The following is a 21,697-nucleotide window of genomic DNA, read 5'->3' as shown; positions in this document are numbered from 1 at the left end:
CTGAACTGAACTGGGTCTTACCACTGATCCAGCTTCTCCTGGAGATCCTGGCTCGCCTCTCTCACCAAGAAGACCCTGTATACAAAAAATAAAAATGAAATAATATAAAAGTTGCTTCATCATTGGATTAATATGATCACTGTGAGTGTGTTGCATGCTGGTGGTGAAATTAGGAAAACAATTAGGCCACTGGTTCTAACCAGAGTTACCAACCACGGTATAACTATCATGTACAGTACGTAATGATCATGGAGGGGACAGGATGCGGAACTACTTATTGTATGTGCCACCAAGTGTGGTAGTAATGGCCACATTTCTCCGGATACATGTATGCATGTATGTATGTATATATATATATATATATATATGAACATACACATGAAAGATTTATATTTACATTCATGACTTTCTAAAAGTTTTTCTTTTCCAGAGAGACCTGCAGAAAAATGTTGCCCTGAAGTCATTATTAAGACAGTACCATCAGATCAAATGAAGATATGCAACTGGCAGCAATGAGGTCATCCCAATGATTAACTGGCTGTGCAAGAACAACTACAAGGTGTAGTCACATTTTATGTTGGACTAAGAGACTTCGTTTATGGCTATTTCCACTGGCTATAGTATAGCCCACTGTAATTGCAGTGTGCCTTGCCAAGCCATATGTACTTACATTTCCACTGCAACCTAACAGAAGGGGGTAACCACACTGACCTACAGTATGTGATTATCCCCTGCTGACCTGCTCGTGTTCAGTTACCTTAGTTGCAGTGTTACCTGCAATTATCTCTATATCAAAAGCCAGAGGAAGTAAATAAATAAACAATATAAATAAATACATTAAAGAACGTACTGATACATGGAGAATGCAGAGGCTTAAACATCAACGCTACTTATGACTTAACTCACCCCTACTGGGAAAGGCCATCATTTTCTGCTACACACTTCCATTATAAAATTACATAAGAACTCTCACTCTACTTTGTACATTTGGAACTATTTCAGCCTAACCTGGAATTTGATGCAATAGCCTATCAAAGAAGACAAAACAATTACAGTATACTGAGTCTGTGTATTAGTTTGGTTAGTGCTGATTGCACTTTACAAAAAGCTGCAGTTACTAGTGTAAGAAGTCTCTGATCAGTGTGCAGTATTCACTCAATCTCATGTTTAACCAGGATAAATTTAGCATTAGCTACCAGAAACACTGCTGAATTCTGTATCTCACCTTGAGTCCTGGGGGTCCTGGTTCTCCCAGCAAGCCTGGCTCTCCTCTCTCTCCCTGGGCAAGGTCAGTAGAATCAGGTATCATCAGTACTGGCAACGATTTTGAAAAGGCATGACACTGATAAAACTTCTTCTTCAAGGTCTTACCTTGTCCCCCTTAAGGCCAGGCTCCCCTCTTGGTCCTGCTGGGCCATCTTCACCCTGCCCAGCCGAGGGAAAACATTAGCTGAAATTATTCAATCACAAGCAGAAATTCAGTGCTGATGTGTTATATCAAAGGTCTGATTAGAGGAAAAGACAAGAATTTTGTTGTCATTTATCTGGAGGAAACTATGATATTGACAACATCCAAAAAATGATCTCTTTGAGACAATTACATCAAGTAGCCAGATTTGACAAATACATAAAGATGGATATTGTCGGCATAGCAAGAGACATAACCCTTAAAGGTCCAAGGATTGTCAAAGGAGCCCAATCAGATACTTTGCAATGGATACAAGAAACATGCATAAGATAAATAGGAGGAAAACCATTCGAGTGATATACGAGATATTCCAACCTACTTCCTCAGGCTATTGAATAAAATATTATGATCTGGATCTCGAAGCATTGAGCTTTGTTTTCCTCCACAAATTTCAAAAGTTGGTTGCAGATAACCTTCTCTAGACTTTCAAAAAGAAAGGCAACTCTAAAATGGACCTGTAGTTCTTGGGTTTAGCAAGATTAATATCAGTTTTTTCAGAAGGGGTTGAATGGAAGTACAAAATGATTTTGGCGACATTATGTATTTTTTTGGAGCACTGCAAGTCTGGAGCTGAAAAGAGTTTAATTGAATGGATTTTGTTGATCAGTATCATCCAAGTAGGAAGTGGGACTTACAGTATGGCTAGTCAAAGGGTGTTATAATGCACACATTTTTACCTTCTCCCCTTTTAATCCAGGAGGGCCATTTTCCCCAGGTTTCCCTTCTTTACCCTGGGGACAGAGACACCATAAAATGATTCCATCATGTGCTGAATCTGATGAGAATAGAGTGAAGTGGTGAAAATAAAGGAAGTAATGAAGAACTGGTGAGTACTTACAGGCTTACCATCAGGTCCGGGTGGTCCTTCTCTCCCTTTCTCCCCACGGAAACCCTATAGCATTAAAACACTTTGTCACATAACAAAGAAATAAATTCTAATCCAATTAATACACTGTACTAGATAGGCATTTGAAATACATAATCTTAAATACTCCATTTTTGCAGAGTTTCACTCAATATAGTATAGTAATCTATATCATAGAGCACCACAACAAATCATGTACTAGGGACGCATAGATGGAAGACGATCAAAAGGTTGGTTTCCTTTAAAGCATGACTATCTAACTTAAGTTGAATAGCAGCCACTGGGACCACAAGTGCCAAATACCGAACAACAATAAATGTTGACACATAGTGTACCAGTAGTTCAAGTAGAAAAGAGTCATCAAGTCAGCGCGCTAACTCAGTAATGTCATCTCTGTTAGCTAACATTAGCCAACATATGCTGGCTGTATACCAAACCAACTACAGCAGTGGTCATACCACTAAGTGACAATCACTCATCCATGCAAAATAGGTAGGTCCGGAAGTTTGGTGACTGTGATGACCCCTGCAGTGTCATCTGTTGTGGACTGTGTTTGTTGTGCAATTTATCTGGTTGTCTGCTTTGTATTTGCAGGTGATCGTTAGCACAACTGGGAACACCTAAGAGTGTTCCCATGTTATGTAATTCTGGGCTGCAGCACAGCTCTGGCTGACTCTCTGGCATTTGGCTGCAGCTCTCCCTTCTTCCCCACAGACGCCTTTTCGATTTAGTTATGTTGCTTTAGTTCTGTGTCTTTGCTTTTATGCACTGCACAACAACCCCACACACATCTTCCACTCATGCACACTGCACTACTGATTATACTGACATCCACATCCCATGTTGTAATTATTTAGTTAATTTGTTTAATTTGATTCAATAAATTATCTTTTGTTAAACATTGACATGGTGTGTTTCCCTTTTGTTGTGGCCACTTGAGCCTGGTCATAACAAATGGGGGCTTGTCCATTTAGGTTGTTTTGTTAGAAAGTTTGGTTGTGCCTCAGGTAGTAGTGAGGCACATGGTGTGACTGCACAGCTGATGAGGTGATTTAGTCCAGCTGCGTGCTGGCTTTGGGCTGCTTGTTTTGTGGCCAGGGTTGTTTTGGTCTTTGTTTTTGCTTTGGTTTAGCTCTAGTTTTGCTCTGGTTTATTGGTTTTGAGAAATACACTGTGTTTTTTCTCTCTGGAGGCATTGGTTTCTGACCTGGTGTCGGATTGTTGTGTGCCATTCATAAAGTAAGTATTACTGTCCTGATAGGCATTTATATAGAGTTTGGTACCACTTTACAATAATACTACCCTTATAAAGGATTTATAAATGGTTTCTATTAGGTTGTAATCACTTTATAAATCATTACTAAACAATATAACACAGTTTTCATACATTGATGTGGGCTCACTATTTGGCAAGATAAAGTTACTGCTTACTGCTCATTAATCTTACTAATGAGCTACTACCATTTCTAATTGGCAACAGGGAGACTTATTGTAAAGTGTGAAACACCTGGAATGCTGTCCTAAAGAAGATACCAACCAACATGAAGTATCACAATATACCACTTTAATATCCACCGTGCATAACAACCTGATAGCATATGTCATATCAACACCTGTTATAATAACAAGGATGGCAGCTGATAGCATGCTGTAAATGTCAAGGTAGACAATATTGCCAAAGCCTTAGTGTCTGAATATGGTAATTTGATATGTTAATTTTTATATGTCATAATATGATATGCCAAATGAACCTTTTTGACTATTAAGATATGCTGAGAGTGGTTAAATGCTAGTAACTTGAATGATCATAAACAAATGTCTGATGAAGCTGACAGGTATAAAAGCTGGCTGACGGAGAAGACAAAGTAAGCTAAGAAACCAATGAGATCTGAGGCTTAGCAGTACAGATAAATGTGGGCTCACTATTTGGCAAGCAATAGGACACTGTTGTTATAATAGCTTATTAATGATTTGAAGTGTTAACAACCTAATTAATAAACTAATTACAAAACATTCATAAATCCTTTATAAGGGTAGTCTTATTGTAAAGTGGTACCCAGAGTTTTCCCTTCCCTTTTTTTTTTTTGGTCTGTTTGTTTTTTTTGTTGTGTTGTGTCAGTTGTTTTCAGACAGCTGTCTCGGAAGCACATCCACAGGATTTTTAGGGGTTGCCTGCTTGCAGGGCGCTTTGCAAGTCCACTGGTTTTATTGCATAAATACCTGCCACAAAGACTACAGGTGAGTTTTAGTAAGTTTTGGTTAGGCAGTTAGGGGGAAATTCTCCTTTAGGGGTTGTCATTTGCCCAAGTGCATGTCTGGCAGTGAACACATTACTGTCTGTATCAGTAAATTGTAATTATGGCTTCCTTGTTGGGGTTTTTTGAGGTGCCTATGGTGGCATTTGTAAATGGCTGTAAAAAGGAGCCGTTAGTGCAAATGTCTGATCATTATGGCATTGATGTTGCAGAGAAAAGTCGTAAGGAGGAGATTGGAAATTAGTTTCTGTCCTTTCTGTTTGACGGAAGTGTGTTAAAATGTCTGTGTCTGTCAGCAGTTGTGCAAACTGCTGGTTTGACTTTTGAGCAGCAGAAAGAGTTGTTAGCTATGCAGTTTGAGCAGAGAAGTTACAGTTAAAAGAGGACAGAGTGAAGCAGCTTGAGTTGGTGAAACTGGAGACGCAACTTGAGTTGGAGAAAACTGAGCAATCAGATAAGCTTGAGTTGGAGAAAATTCAGCAAAACACAGAAAATGAAATTGGAGTTAGAGCAGTCCAAGTTGGGCGAGCTTTCTCCAGTCTAGTACATAGGATGCTGCTCCTGTTGATTCTGCAATTGGTGGTGTTGATGTTGTGGCTAATTTGCATTAGGTGCCAAAGTTTAATAAGCGAGACCCTGACACTTTTTTCACTCTTTTTGAACATGTTGCAGATGCAAAAAATTGGCCAGATTCAGACTGAGTACTCATGCTTCAGTGTGTCCTCACTGGGAGAGCTCAGGAGGCATATTCAGCTTGATGTGCTGAGGATGATTTGGATTATGATACAGTAAAATTGGCTGTATTTAAAGCATACAAGTTGGTCCTTGAAGCATATCACCAGAGAGTCAGGAATTGGTTAAAGGGCAATAAGCAAACAAATGTGGAGTTTGTTTGATTTAGCGTCCCACTTTAACTGGTGGTGCTCAGCTGCAAAAGTTGATACTTTTAACAGTCTGTGTGAGCTGGTTGTGTTGGACCAGTTTAAAAGTGCTATCCCTTAATGCATATCCACTTATATAAATGAACAGAAGCCTTCCGCCGCGCTTAAAGCAGCTGAATTAGCTGATGATGCATAAGGCTAGTATTACAGAGGGGTGCTCTCGGGGTGATTGGAAAAATAGAAGTGACAACTATGGTAACTCCTGTGGTTGTGCAAAATTTTCACCTGGTTCCTTGCATAGGTCTACATTTACATCACAACCTGATAGTGCCAGGGTGTGTTATTACTGCCATGGGGAGGGTCACTGGAAGGACAAGTGTCCGCTGTTGAAGCCAAGAGCTAAGCATCATTCACCGCCGCCTCCGCGTCATTCATCTTCACCTTTGCGTCATTCGCTGTTGTATGCTCCAGCTAGGCTATGCTGGAGCATACACCCTTGTGTGTGGATTTGAGTTCTGGTTCTAGCCTGAGTCCCCAAACTGGTTCTGGTTTTGAGCTGTTTATCGTTGATGCTGTGGATGTCATTGGTTGGTAGTGACAAGCATGTTCCAATTAAGGTATTGGGTGACACAGGTGCTAAACACTGATTTATTGTGGAGTCAGTTTTGCCTTTTTCACCCACTACAGAAATGGGGGAGTTGGTACTGATGAAGGGGGCTGAACTGGGCTTAATTCCTTTCCCACACCATTATATTGTGTTGGATTGTGAACTGTTACAGGGCATTGTTCCTGTTGGGGTGCGTGCTGTGTTGCCACTTGACAATGTGGTTATGATTTTGGGCAATGACCTGGCTGATAGTGCTGTGTGGGCCGATGTGCTGCTGTGTGGGCCGATGTGCCGCAGTCTCATGTGATTATTTCCAAACCACTGGCATCTGGGGAGCTGGAGGAGAGTGGTCGGAGTTATCCAGGGGTTTTTCCAGCCTGCGCCATGACGCATGCACAGAGCTCTAGCGTGAATGCTCATCCTGTGCGGTGATGTGCGCATTGATACTGACATTCATACCCCAAACTGTAACTATTTAGTGAATCTGTTTAATTTGATAAATAATCTTTTGTTAAACATTCACATGGTGTTTTTCCCTTTTGTTGTGGCCACTTGAGCCAGGTCATAATAGTGACGTAGTAACTACTTGCAGGGCTAGTTGGTGAACTGCTGTAGCTGATGATCAGGCTAATGCTAGCCAGTCGCAATCGATTCCAGAGCTGCTTTCTATTTTTTTCTCCACTGTCGTTTAAATCCTCCTGGCATTTTGCTCACCGCTGCACATCATTTAATTCAACAAAAAGTTATTGACGAGGGAAAATAAAGCTCTCTGAGTTAACAAGATTGCTAACAGTCTGTCAGCTTTTCTTTGACCAAACTTATTTTTTTAGAAAACCATGTAAAGTGACATACTCAAAACCTACCGAAAGCCTATATCTCCTTAGCAACACTGACTAACAGTGGTTTGACATCTGAATTTCAGTTATTTCTTAGGGGAATTTTCTTCATTTATCTGACACTAGAAAAATGACAGAAAATGGGGGAAGTGACATAGGGAATGACATAAAAGAAAGACTGATGGCCAAATGTGAACAGAGTCAAAGTGGCTCATGGTTAGGCCCATGCAGTACTGTATGAGGATTCTTCACTCTATTTTTTGAATGTATGTTTAAGCAGCTCTCCAAAAAAACACTTGGAGATTCCAAAACCTCCCTGGATAAACAAATGCTACTGTGAGTCATTAGAAGTGAGTCATTATAACTAGAATTCATTAGGGGTCATTAGCAGAGGACTGAGGTGAGGTCTAGACGTTTTTACTTTTGGTATACTGCACCAATTCCTCATCAAATACTCAGTTTCCTCAGCACTTTTCTAGTCTCCAATTTGTGTGTTGTGGTCTTTCCTCCCTTTCCGTATAGTATATACTGCTGTGGATGAGTGTGGAAATAACTACCAATGTGTGTAATAACCTCCAATATAAAGATATTGTGTTGACTCTGATTGGAGCTGATGTATTACTGAAGCAAAAAAGCAACAAGAACCAAACAATTATCCATAAAAACTTAAAGACACACATGAGCAAACAGTGCATTCCATATTCATCTATTTGGCGTTATCACAGTAATAATAGCTTGTGATGTATTTTGGTTGATCACACACACATCAGAGCATTGTCCAGTCTGTTACATCATAGTAGAGCTGTACACTGGCTATAGATTGCAGCTTAAAGGCTGTGGTGTCAAAAGAAGAGACAAGTCATATATCAAATGTCCTGTGTGTGTGTGTGTGTGTGTGTGTGGTTGTGTGTGTGTGTGTGTGTGTGTGTGTGTGTGTGTGTATGTTACCATGCGTCCTGGCAGGCCACGCTGCCCTGGTGGTCCAACTACACAGTTGCAGTCTTCCTCCTCCTCTGTGGCTGTTCGATTCAGAGAACACTGAGAAAACACAAACACACTGATGTCTGCAATACAAAAACACACTCAAAGCTTTGCTCATTATTATAGGAAAAAACACATTTATATAGAGAGAGAGTCATTAATGTCAAAGTAAAACTGATTATTACAATTATCAGTTGTATCAATTATTTTTACATTAAGGTTTTAAGTCAAACTTCTTGGCGCAAGATATGAATGTAGACAATGATTTCCACTTTTTAATATCTCATTAGTTATTATGTTATTGGTTAGTTATGTTACACTTGCATTACCTCAGTGGCTAAACTTTCTGAATTAAAGTCAGATTAAAATAGTGTGAGGGACACGTACAACCTACACTTACCCTTTCATCATCCTGTGTACCAAAAGAGAAAGAAGACAAGAGATGAAGTTATTATCAGTGTACAGTAGCCTTACATATGCAACCTTGTACAGAATTTGAAAAATAAAATGTGACCTTTGCAGTAAAGAAAAGGTTAGAGATCTTACCACAGAGTAGATCTCACAAGCTGTCTCTCTCTCACTCTGATGAGGATCACAGTACAGACGCAGCTTCTGAATGTCCAACTGAATCCAAAGAGCATGAAAAATGTGATGACTTCTGACATGCTTCATCAGAAAAACTAATGTCTGTTTCATTGGTGTTAAATTGTGAAAATCAGGCTTTTAATAAACACACAGCTCACAGTTTTACTGATTTTGATAATAAATATATAGTGTAAACTGGCACTACATATGGCATCTCTATCATTTGTATCTTCAGCCAAAATATGTTGAAACTGAGGGTTTTGAGTTCAAATTCAGGCCTGTCCTTTTCAGCCATAAACTGCAGGGACAAGGCATAATTTTCTAAAAGAAGGACTCTATATTTTAGTAACTTTTTTTTTGTAACTTCACAATAGGTACATACAACATATGCACATACATGTGCACAAAAGCAACGGTCAGACTTTACAAACTATTTTTAAAACAGCATAGAAACAAAAAGGAAAAAGTGATACAAAAAGAATATATATAGTCGAGTATATATAGTTCAGTAAATATTAGCTCAACCCACTTAATTTGTCCCCCAGTAGCCAATACTGTAGGTTGACACTGGAAAAGATCCCTTCAGCCTTTAGTCATATTGTGCAATTAGTCTCCTTTTCTACAGTTTATATCAAATTATTTCAAACAAACATTCATGTTAAAATGTGTTGAGCCAAATGCCATGCATGCCAACAACATTTTAAGTTCTGCTTCAGTTTCCTCTTCTAGCCCTTTGCGCTTGAAGCCCTACAATCGTAGTTTCTCAGCTCCACTAATATTTTCTCTAGCCTTGCCTTGCTTCGTGGGCTGGGCTTGGGGATCATCAGCACTTGGTGTGAAAATATTTCCATCTGTTTTTAGATTTCTGTTCCTGTTTTCTTTGGTCCAGACTGAAATATCTTAACAATTTGGATGGATTGACATGAAGGACATTCATGGTCCTCAGTGGATGAAGCCTACTGACTTTGGTGAACACCAAACATCTAGCAACTTGCATGGCTGTAGACTTTAAGTATTGCTCATGGTGTACTTGGATTTCTCATTCAGAAATACGATTTACAGATATGATTTGTACTCACAGGCACAGTGATGTCTGTTCCTCGCCTCTTAGCCACCTGTGTCTCCCCATTGATGTAAATGGGCTCCATTGGCTCCAACATTACTTCCTGGATCGGTTGATCGTCAAGGAAACCGGTGACCTGGTAAGGCCTCACTAGGAGTTTGAGCTGATGCCATTTTCCATCATACAGAGTCTGAAAGAAGGCACAAAGATGAATTTCATGAATGAGTTTGTTTCTTTAAAGGTTATCTAAAAATATAAATATACATTTACTGAAAGCTTGTTCATTTACGAGACTGAAACATCATTGTTCAAGGTTAGAGTCGTGAGCAAAGGTGGATATGAAAACGATTAACTTGTCAAATCTTCTTTCACTCAGCCTTCCACTTCTGTTGGCAGTCTTATGCGTGCATGTGTTTCATCTAATCTAATTTTGTGAGTAAGGCCGGAAATGTGTGTTCCCTAAATGCTCCACAAATAGTTGTGACCAGAGAGGTATTACAACCAAGAAGCCCTTCCTTTTTCCATCATAATCTTTTCTTAAAAGCTCAAACCATATAGAGGGAGAGAGGAACAGAGCAGCTATTGTTTCTTTGGGACTGAGCCACAGCCATCATTTCCAAATGACAAATCACAGGCTTCTAACTTGTGCCACATCAAACCAAATCAAATCAAACATGTGCAAACAGAAACTGAACATAATTACAACCCTGTTCAATGCTCTAAAGTTTAAAGTCTAGGTGTGTGTTAGGATGGAGGGTGCCTTTGGAAAAACACCCTAGTATGTTCTACAGGACGTATTATTACTTTGTGCTGCCATGAACAAAGAGACATGAGCTCCAAGTGCTACACATCCACCAGCTAGTTTCCATTGGAGAAACTAGCTGGTGGTTTAGAGTCGGAAACATTTTCTTTGAGCTCTCTCCTGGCTTCCATCACATTAGATCTTCACCGGTTGAAGTGCATATTGAACTGAACAGGGGTTGATGTTTAAATAACTGCTAGTTTGGCTCTCTGCGAGTCATTTCAGTCAGACTTGTTCACAGCAAGCAACATGAAGGGAAACCCAGGATTGGAAGAGACAGACTCTACAAATAACACAATATGTTCTGTCAGTAGCACTGCAGAAAAATAACAAATGGTACCACAGCACAGTACACTCTAAAATTACTAATATAAACTGTTGTAATATTTGTTTTTATTATGTTATGTAATAAATCAACTTTTTAGGTGCTATACCATTGGGGGGATATCAATAATGGTGCAAGTTAAAGCAGCTGAATTAAATGAGCTTCTTTAAAGCTGCATTAAGTGACTTTTGGCCACGTGAGGACAGTGCAGAAAGACTCACAGCAACAAGCCTTCATATACCTTCTTAGCTCATTGAATTATAGTGTTAATAAATAGCAAACTTTACATACGCATCCAGCAGCGATGCAGCAGAACCAGTGTTGGGGAGTAACTAGTTACATGATACGGCATTACGTAATTAAATTACAAAATAAATGTAATTGTAATCTGTCACAGTTACTGAGAAAAAATATGAAAATATGCATTTAAATTACAATTACTAATGAAAATGTTGGTGATAACAAAGGAGTTACATCCAAATATGTCCTTTACGGTAAAAAGCTTATATTCATTCTGTTTCTTTGCATCTTTTCGCTCTGCTCTGCCTTCTTCTGGCATATTTCTGGACAACGCAGGGAGGCCTCAGCAAAGCCTTTGGGTCAAATTTGAGTGCACCATATGATGATGATAGATCAGAATTTTTGAGTGGCAGTGCATTTCACAAATTATCTCTGATAATTAATTAATGAGGTACACCTGGTCTCAGGTTTGTTTGTTTTTGTTTTTTAAAAGGAAAAAGTCAGCCTGCTACTTTTCAATGCTTGTGTATGAACATGGTGTTAGCAGCAAAACTAGGCTAATCAACATAGCAAAACTTAATGCCATGCAACATTTAGGCTAATAAAGTCTTTGTAGCTGTAGTGACTCAGCAGCCATCTCCTGCTGAGGCACTGGTAAAGTAGTGTTTCTTGAATATTACCGCCAGAGTAACATAGGGCATTTTCACAAATATTGGCCAAAAGCCAAATAGCCAAGTGATCATTATTCTGTCATAGCACCAACCTGAAAGCCGGCTTTAAAGATGACTCTCTGGTCCATGTTTGTTATACTAGTGGCTGTGAAGGTGACAGTTTTGTCTTTTTCGCTCAGTGTCACTGCAGCTTGGATCTCCTTATCCTTAGAAAGCACCCTCCAAAGGTCAAAGGTCAACTTGCTAGAGGACCGCTTTAGACGCAAGGTGGCTACAAATACATAGGACGGAGGGAGGCCTTCTGGGAAAATCTCCCTAGTGGAAAGATAAAATAAAATACAGTAGCAAGATATGACATCCATTTTTAAATAGTAGTTAACTGGGATAGAGTGACATTCACAAAACTCAAAAAATGTGGAAGGCTATGTCACTCTTTCAACAGTATGCTACCTGGTATTCTCAGTAATGTCTGTGGAGGCTGTAAAGGAGAAGGCTGTCTCAGACACCAGGGAACCAGGGATCTTCTTGGCCTTCGTCTGAATGTTCATGCCCACCATCAGCTCAAAGCCTTTCTCATCACGAGATGCCACCGGGATTCGTGTTGGACACACAGACTCTAGAAAGAAAAGTGTAATTCATTCAGACAGTTGACTTCTAAATATGCAAGAACGTTTGGCTCACTACTCAACAATGGCAGACACCATCTTTGCCTACACTGTTGCAAACCTAACCTTTTATGGCACACTTGTTGAATTTAAAATTAGCTATCCAATGTACACAAGAAAACAACAATAACATTAATGGTGTCTCAGTGTCACAGTGAGCCATAATGCACAGCACTAGGGCATCAGAATAGGGAAAACAAAGTGGAATGCAGCCATTATGAATTCTTAATTACATGTGCCATATGTTTTTTTCTGTTCCCACATCTGCTTCTTCTGCTTACTTCTGCTCTTCCTTCCAGCTTGCATTGCCATTTTCGGTGAGGCATGTGTGCCTTGTCTCAACAAGCTATATGGTATTTGAAAACATCAGACAAAAAACTGAAAGGTTCTTTTTTGTTTTCTTGTTTTGCCACCTTGATGGACTCCATAACAATCTGACAGACACATAGCCCTGTATTATTGCCTTATCAAATTGTTACATTAGCAAAAAAACATTCATTCACTTGGAGTAGTAGTTCTGGTATCCTGATAAATGTAAGTCCAATATTCACACAATACACTCTCCTTTTCGATTTGTTTTCTTCTTTAGCTAGAAGTTGTTTGACTTTCTTCACCAGCTAGTTGCTAACTTTCTGTTAGCTGTTCAGTTTAGAGGGTTTATCAGAACTTTTTTTTGCAGTGCCATAAAACCAACAAACAAAAAGCTAAAAGAGGCTAATAAAAAAAAAGATAATAATTATAATAATAGAGACTATTGTTGTCCCCTGTGGGCTCCTTGTGAGTCTGCAGTTAAGCGGGCATAAGGTAGGTAGGGTATGGGACAAGAAACTTGCACCAATACCAGTTGCTACTTATTAGCAAGCTGTCAACAATGTCTCCAATATCATCTCAGTCAATTGCAATGTAGAAAAGGTAAATTTGAGAGATTTGAGCAGAGAGCTGATGAACAAGACAAGTAGATAAAAGGATATGGAAGATATTCTGACCTTCACAGAGCTTTTGCTCCATGGAGTCTCTGATACGGTCAATGGTGGTGTAATCTTCAGCATAGAGGACATAGGTGGAGGATGGTCTGTTGGCAATGGATACCAGCTCCGAGGTGGTGATTTCACTGCCAACTCCAACAGCGAATAATGTAATGCCCTCAGCTCGTGCATCCATACTGGCATCCACCTAAGGAAACAGGGTGCCAGTGGGGAAAATCAGCCCCCCATGGTTAAGAGAGATGGTTTCCGCTTAGTGCAAGCAAACAATATAATAAACAGTACTAACAACTATTAGCTTTCAGTGGAATGAGGAAAAGCCAGTTACTTTGAACCGCTGTCCCTTGTGCCCTTGTTGTTTCCATGATGACACTAATGAAGACAATGAAAACGATGCCCCATGCCAATAGTGGCTCCTTGTTGAGGCACTATGGATCAGCTAGTTCCTATCTTTTTTTTCATACCATGGTTTGAAACTCTTTGACACTGACGCTGTGATTTAAGATCTCACAAAATGCTTCACTCAAGCAAGTGAACATATTTACCACGTCATCCTGAGATTTGCCATCAGTGACCACCACAGCGATGCGGTTCTTAACTTGTCTGGCTCGCTGGGAGGAGGAGAAGACGTGGTCCACAGCAAACTTGATGGCTCTGCCCGTCTGCAAAACAAACTATTTCAATTTTATTGAGAATATCTGTGCTTGTGGTGTTGCTGTGCATGCACCTGTGGTGAATTAACATTGGCACTCCTGGACACAGCTAAGTGTAGTGTGTCTCTCCAGCCTCGCCCTGCTCCACTTTATGAGTTTTTTTGTTTTTAAATGAAGTAGTGGAAGATTTTTATTGATATTTAATAGTATGTTTTAAGTTTTAAGAGTAAAGTATTTTTGTTCTTTCCCTGCCCTGCTCCAAGCAGGTGCCCTAATCAACTAGTAGGAGTTGCTAGTGACAAGGTCATGAACCCTCACCAGCTTCCCACCAGCAAACACTGCCAGCTATGTTTGAATGGACAACCAAGCCAGAGGTACCACTGGTGGGTTAGCCATTTGTATTCATGTTTATATGTATTTACCACCATCTGTAAAATCCCAGCAGATACTTAGTTTCTCCTTTTTCTTTCATTTCTACAATAAGATTAATTTGATTCACTGTTTAATTTAATTGATTAATGTTGTATCACATCCTTCTTCTCTCAGCAAGCATGTGTGCCTTGTCTCAAGTGTTAACTTTAGTTTCTTAGTATTGCATAGCTTCTGGGGTGAAATTCCCTACAGTAGGTGTCATAGTTGATCAGTCAATTATTCATTTTCTTCTTCTTCAAAACCACTCTCATGGCTAATGAAGCCTGGGGCTGCTAGCCTCAAGCAGAGATGAGGATTGGGCTACAGAGGTCTGGTAACCTCACTTGTGTGTAACGCCATACCCCCAGATTTTTTTATTTTCAAATGTGTAGTCTTCAGCCCCAACCAACACTGACTCAATCCAATCATCTCTCAAGGCAATTTATCAGATTTCACACAGCTCCCTCTGGAGCCACAAAAAGGCTTTATATAACTTTTTTCCCCATATACAGTAGTACCCCCCAAGAGACTTTGATGTGTAAAATTGGTGGAGTTTCCCTTTAAGTATGGAGCTATAGAGCCAGAGGCAATTAGTCTATCGTAAAGACTGGCAGTCAGGGAAAACAGCTAGCTATCAAAATGATAATTTGTGGTTGTAGGTGAATTGACGTACTGCAACAACATCTTATGTCTTATCCACCCGCCCATTACTTCTGTGAAGTATCTTCACTGATTACCTCATAACCTGACTGTGACGACAGGACTCCGTGCCCAGCTGTTTTGCCCAGGAAATAGCTACACCATGTTACTAAACTGTTAATTAGTGAATTTTAGAGATCTTGGTAGTTTTTTCTGAAAACTGGACAGAGCTAGGCTAGCTGTTTCGCCCTGCTTCCAATCTTTATGCTAAGCTAGGCTAATCACCCCCTGCCTCTAGCTCTGTGTTGATCTCCTTATCTAACACTCACAAAAAAATGACCTATTATAATATAATAAGCCTATTATAATGTGTATATATATATATATATATATATATATATATATATATAATCCATGTATTGGTGTGTATGTGCTCGTACAGTTATTCAGTTTGAACATATATAGTATATTCTGATAATATGCAATGCCAACTAGGACTGATAGAGTTGTCAGAGTAAACATGCGGTTCCTGCCTGTGTGTTTCCTCCCAGATAAGTGATGCTCCGTATGGCCTGGATGAGCTCTGATCCACCCTGGGGCTTCCCCAGAGGAATCTCCAGACGGGGAGTGTCACTGTACTGGATCACAGCCACCTACAGCAGACACAACAAGCCAAAAACTAATGTAGGTGTAATGGTGATTTATTGACGATCTGTGGCACTTGGAATGGGCACATGCTGGCATAATATATTGTATTCTTATTGAAACTGGCAGCTAATACAGATACTGCAGCATGCATCACTAATTTGACAGGAGAAAATAAAAAGGGGTCAGTAATGAGTCTGGAAATTACAATCTCAGTTGGAAGGACAACTGAGGTTTGAATGTAACACTTGTGCATACAGTAGGTATGTTAAAATTCCTGCTCAGTGCATTAAGTATAATGCGGTTTATATTACCTGTGTGTAGTGGGAACTGATGTCAAACTGGCTGGTGATGTTGATAAGCCACTGCTTAGCTGTTTCGAAGTCAGGGACGCCAACACTCCATGAGCCATCGACAATAAAGACCAGGTCATTTACTGCTGTGCTGCAGCCTAACACACACACACACACAAAAGGAACTACCTTAAATTCAAACAGATACAAACCTAAAATCTGTTTCCTGTTTTATTTCATACTCAGAGGTCAATATTTAATGCTGCTGTAATCAAAATTATGGAAACATTTCATTTCAAACCAACAGAAGCTGTATCCAAAAAGTCCCATTGGTTTGTAATATGTGTCTTCATTTACTTTTTCACAACTCAGAGTGTGTTGGGCTCTCTCATGGTATAACTGTATCATCTCTACCTGCTCGGACATCATCCGCCTCTGCAGCATCCAGCGGGGTCAATAGTAATATTGTAGTCCATATGGACCACAGCAACATGGCTCTCTAGGAGGGCGGTTCACCTCGTTCCAGTCCAACTTGGCTAAAACAGCAGTGAAAACAGCGATTTGAATACATCATACAGGTTTAACACTCATACTGCTGGCATGCTTGGTGTGGTGTTGCTTAAGAGCTGTATAGAGGCTGTTTTGATCACCTGTGTGGTAATAATGCAAGGACATTCTTGGCAGAAGTATGAATGGCTGTGTCCAAAATCACCCCCTACATAATAGACACTCAATAGTTTACTCTGTAATGAGCCTTATGAGTAATATTTCCAACAAGTATGAATCAACATTATTTGGAACATTTTTTTAGTTTTTAATTTTTGCATCTTTAAAATGTGATGCATGGTATTGTAGGATTGTTAGTAGGAAGTCATGTACATGCCATAGACACTACTTTTTTATTTCCATTGTGGAATTTTTGAAGGCACTATATAGTGCATAAATTTATACACTTAGAATTTGGACACTCAAATACAATGGCAATGGGTAAATATAGCGCACTATATAGCACATAGGGAATGATTTGGGATATTTAAGTTTATTGTTGAGCTGCAAGTAAAAGAGGAGATTATATTTTGCTCTTTTTGTGGTGCAGCACCTCATGATGGCCATGTCAGTCAGTCGGTTATTCATCCACTCATAAATCCAGACAAATATAGCTTGGCAGCTACTGGCAAGGTTATCAGTACCAGTACAATTATGTGTCTGTATCCAGAAGATGACTCCCAATGATTCAGGTGACCCCTTGATCTTTTCTCTATCCACATCGTCAGGCTACAACATCCCACTGACCAACGTGTAAGTGCATGACAATGTATCTTACACTAATGGCTGAATTTTAATAAAATGTTCTGTGAATATTCATGACACATAAATAATCAGTCAGACGTTTCATCTAGCCCTACTTTCATCAACTGACAGTACAAATACTTTTACAGTAAAAATATTGCAATCTAATCTGCAGGTCGCCATGATATTTATAGAATACATTCATGCTCCCCACATGATGAACTCCTTCTACTTTGTTCGCCCTCAGGCCACAATGTCCACATTGTCACAGAGGATATTAGTTAAGAACATTCATGTTCCCCAGGGTATAAACTCATTTGATTCTGCTGACCCATTGCACCCCCCTCCAAACAAAATTTATACCTTGTCATACCCCACAATATACACCACATCCTCTGGAGGCACTGGTTTCCACTGCAGGAACCTTTCCAGGAACCCAGGAACCATTTTAGAAATTTGCAGTGCTGAACATTCCTGACCGGACAAACAGAAACTTTGCAGCTGCTACAGATTGTGTATAGCTTCACTCATTCAGACAGTAAACATGGATTTGTTGCCACCAGAATCAACAAGCTATATTGTATGTCATCTGACTCCCCCACAAGTCTAAAAAGAGCAAAATAATGAGAGAGAGAAAGTGCACAAACAAGAGTGAACAGGAGAATGAACGTGACAGAGTATCAAGAGAGCTAGTGAGTGAACGGAGAAGCAACTGCATTTGCTATTTGATGCATACTAAAGCAGAAATAAATAATCATAAAACACTCAGCTGAGTGTTGCTACTGTGGAGACAAGGGTTCTGTTGTTTTTCAGTCTCCTTTTCATACTCTGCATGTCTCCTTTACAGCATCCATTGAAACATTAGAAGGGTGCAACAATTGATGCGAAGAACAAAACATGATTGTTGTTTCCTCTAAAAATTGTGAAAATTGCACCTGAAACATTGCTGAATATTATTAATATTATTAAAATGGTTTTATAGTTCCTTGTTTTTGTGACTTCTTAGTTCCTCGAGCTATTTGGTCAAAAAAGGCCTTTAAGAGTATTTTAACACCAAGCTGAAAACAATTTTTCTAGTTGATGTTTCAAGCTGATTGCATTGTGTGCTCTAAAATGTGTCCTGTGTGATTAAACCTTGCACCTGTGAGAGAATACTTCAACATAACCACAGCAAGGTAAGAACTACAACTGAAGGTGAGCCAAAACAATAATTTCAGCTGGTGTTAAGTTACTCTTTAAGACTTGTTACAATAAAGTTTTGATCACTGAAATACTAATTACAGCATGTACGACAGATTTCAGTTTCCTTTTTCATGTCTGTTTTAAACCATATAATGCCCATACAATTATATGCTAGTGCAAAAGCATGTTTTCCAGGAATAAAACGTTTGAGGTCGTGAGACTTTGTATACCCTACCAACCACAAATATACACACTTCACAATTCGAATGCATATGTATTTTTGTCTGTGTGCACATTAGCAAGACTCATTCCAACAGTCCATAAAAAGCTCACTGAATATACAGTATATGGCTTTAGAATGAGATTTGACTGCCTCGTGAAATCACTGCATCTCTTTTTTCCGCTCCACTGTCCCCACTGTTCTTCCCTCGTTCTCTCCCCCATAAAATGCTTTTGTGTGTTTTCATGTTGTGCCATGCGACATATGGTCTCGTAGTGTGTTTTCTGTGGAGCTCTCCCCGTGTTCATCTTGCAGCGCAAACATGGTTCCACCGACCACAAGGCTGGGCCGGAGAAAATAACAACGTGAGCACTATGCTGGGATGGGAAAACAGAAATATAAACATGGTAGAGAGGGCTGCAGTGTGCTGGCAGAGGCTTTAAAGACAGGGGAGGATCAGTCAGCTGAAGAGAGCACAGAGCCACCACAACCTTTCTTTAAAGTCTCCTCCCAACTCCTGTAACCCTCTTTCTCTCTCTGGGCTTGACTGATGGAATTTGCTATTATACAATACAAAACATATTTTTGGCCCAAAACAATTGGATGACAATGTCAATAAACATTCCGATGTGCAAAAACTACAATGAAAATACTGAAAATGATTGTGTTTGGCATAGTGTCCTTTATACATAGTGGCATATAGAAAGTCCATATAATACATACTTTTTTTATACATGGCATTACTGCCTATGTATGAGAATTCAATCTACAACAAAGTAACTGACCAAAGGCATCGCAGTGTCTCAGTCAGCATGCCTATTTGGATTAATGTGGGCTACATGGGTAACAAGTGTACCATGAGCTTGATATGGGCAACATCTTTTGACCTTGAAAGGGCTAAATGTGGACTAAGGGCTCAGGGTGGAACTGGGTGCACAGTATAAGACCCATATGTGTTCAATAACATGATTCCCACATGGAAAGCCCATGTGGGCTTACTGTATGGGCCCCTACTGCTATTCATGTGGAGAAAGGGATTTTTTTTCTCCAAGGGTCCCTTTAGATAGCCACTATTGGAACTCGGCCAATAGTCAGTAGTCAACTAGAAATTTGATGGACCGATGGCTAATTTATTAAGGTTAATAAATGAAGTCATATACTGTAAGATAGGTTGTTGCAATAGAGACCTAGCATTCTGTGTAATAATGTCATTAGCTTGAAGCATCAAATGGGACCATTGACAGTGTCTTTTAGGTGACTGTCTTTAGGTTTGATTGCTCTTTAAATAAATGGTGGTGGGCAGCTATCTGACATGAAAGTCAACACACATTCTTACTATGAGTTACAATTCATGTGTGTTAAAAATATGCAGACTGCTGGTTACAATGAAGCTGTCTGTCTCTTCTTCTGTCATTTTCTATTAACAGGTGTTAATGTTCAGTATATTTTCTTTGATGCCATTGTGTCATGTTATTCTCCCTGACATTTGTTACTCGTTATCTTGTGTCCTTTTTTCTTATTACTGCAAAATGCCAATCCAATAACTCCAAGTTGTTTTTAGCTTTGTCTTGTCTAGACCTGAAAATCAGTCTGGATTTATATATGAAATGTGCCAATAAGCTTTTTTCACAGCAGATATCTTGACCTGTAATTGTAGAAAAAGCACAAGTGTTGCCACTATCATTAACAATGGTTCTGTTCTATTCAGGTGTCCCAGTAAGCCATGACAGTGTAACAGTGAGCCAGCATTCACAATACCAGGACCCTGAAACTGGAGCAGCTAAATCGAATTCAGCCATTATTAATGTAATCATATACACCTGTGCTACTTAAACTGAATTTACACAATAAATAGCTAGCAGATCCAGACCTGCACACTGTACAATCAATGTGCTGCCCTTGCTTTGTCTGAACCACTATGTTGGATATTTTCCTAGACAGGAAGAAACTTCAAATGACTTTTTGTCATTATTGGCAAGCAAAACAGGCACCATGCTTCTTTAACTGGGAGAGAGATACAAGAAAGCAATGTTAATCGCCTGTTGCTGTACACTACAACTTTCTAGGACGACTATCTATCCCATTGTTTTGTGGAAAAGTAAGTCGGATTCTAGAGGGGAGAGTGACCAGAGCGTCAGTGTGAATGATGGTAAGACAAGCTTTTTCTAACCAACTGAGCTTTCTATGTGTCTGTTGTGATCAACTTCACTGCACAGCAGCTCCAAATATCCTGTACATTAAATTTTGTGGCAGCCAGGTTCCACTCTCGGAAAATAGGAACTACTGTGTGCCAGCCAGTAGAGATATTTTCACATATAGGATGAAGAACAGGACAGCATACTGACACTTTATATTTCTACTCATGAAAATAAATGTGTCCACTCATTTCTGGGGCCTCTGTAGAGTATTTTTTCTGTACTTGGCAGCAGGACATTACAACCCACCACCATGTAAATGTCATTCACAGTTGTTCCATGCTATCATCATATATTCAGTTGTTATAGTCATTGTTAATATTAACACTTTCTCTCAAATACAGAGATTTGCATTGCTGAACATGCAAAAGAAAGAAAGTGTAAGTAATGAGTTTGCAAGTGGTGGTCAAAATGAATGGTTTGTTTGAGGACAGATCTCACATTACATCACACTTAATTCACAAGTCGATCCAGTATGCATGGTGACAAAGTCAGGTAGCCACCTGTGATCAGTCTCCAGTTCAACACAGATACATACTCCCAGTCATACCGAAGGAAAATTTAGACTGACTCTTGCATCGATCTGACTGAGGGAAAGACTAAGGGTGTAACGCTAAGCTTCCATCTGTATCTGTTTATGTCATACACATATCTGTGTTCAGATTTATACTAAATGTGCCAACACCAGAAATTGTGAGCCTGTCTGCCAAAAAAACCCAACACAATAGGTTGTAATTTCAGCCGCCAAAAAACGACCTGTAGTTATGTTTGAATACGGCCATTTAGCAGCCGTAGTAATTATGACCCAGAGAAGTGGCGCAGTTCAGATGACGTCTATATAAAGTGACAAATTTCCACATTTGGAGGTGTCGGGTTGGGTGGATGGTTTGATCCTAACTTGCAAAAAGTGGCTTTTGCTGCACAAGACCATTGTTCGTTTCC

The 21,697-nt window shown here is 39.6% G+C and overlaps 1 protein-coding gene across 1 annotated transcript in view; it reads right to left on the bottom strand.

Moving 5' to 3' along the window:
* Nucleotides 1-16,407, bottom strand: part of LOC137173422 (collagen alpha-1(XXI) chain-like) — a 71,918-nt gene extending 55,511 nt beyond the window's left edge. The window contains exons 1-16 of the mRNA XM_067578239.1: nucleotides 16,283-16,407; nucleotides 15,890-16,026; nucleotides 15,464-15,583; nucleotides 13,773-13,889; nucleotides 13,231-13,417; nucleotides 12,030-12,195; nucleotides 11,672-11,894; nucleotides 9,558-9,731; nucleotides 8,440-8,517; nucleotides 8,294-8,305; nucleotides 7,861-7,950; nucleotides 2,307-2,360; nucleotides 2,146-2,199; nucleotides 1,372-1,425; nucleotides 1,226-1,279; nucleotides 22-75 (exon numbers count right to left, since the gene is read on the bottom strand). Coding sequence (XP_067434340.1) covers nucleotides 22-75; nucleotides 1,226-1,279; nucleotides 1,372-1,425; nucleotides 2,146-2,199; nucleotides 2,307-2,360; nucleotides 7,861-7,950; nucleotides 8,294-8,305; nucleotides 8,440-8,517; nucleotides 9,558-9,731; nucleotides 11,672-11,894; nucleotides 12,030-12,195; nucleotides 13,231-13,417; nucleotides 13,773-13,889; nucleotides 15,464-15,583; nucleotides 15,890-16,026; nucleotides 16,283-16,361 — 1,653 coding nt within the window. The 5' untranslated portion in view covers nucleotides 16,362-16,407. The remainder of the gene's footprint in view (nucleotides 1-21; nucleotides 76-1,225; nucleotides 1,280-1,371; nucleotides 1,426-2,145; nucleotides 2,200-2,306; nucleotides 2,361-7,860; nucleotides 7,951-8,293; nucleotides 8,306-8,439; nucleotides 8,518-9,557; nucleotides 9,732-11,671; nucleotides 11,895-12,029; nucleotides 12,196-13,230; nucleotides 13,418-13,772; nucleotides 13,890-15,463; nucleotides 15,584-15,889; nucleotides 16,027-16,282) is intronic.
* Nucleotides 16,408-21,697: the final 5,290 nt, after the last annotated feature.

Source organism: Thunnus thynnus, chromosome 21, assembly GCF_963924715.1.
Source record: "Thunnus thynnus chromosome 21, fThuThy2.1, whole genome shotgun sequence".
Taxonomy (NCBI): domain Eukaryota; kingdom Metazoa; phylum Chordata; class Actinopteri; order Scombriformes; family Scombridae; genus Thunnus; species Thunnus thynnus.
The sequence above is the reverse complement of the archived record's forward strand: the minus strand, read 5'-3'. Positions and strand labels throughout refer to the sequence as shown.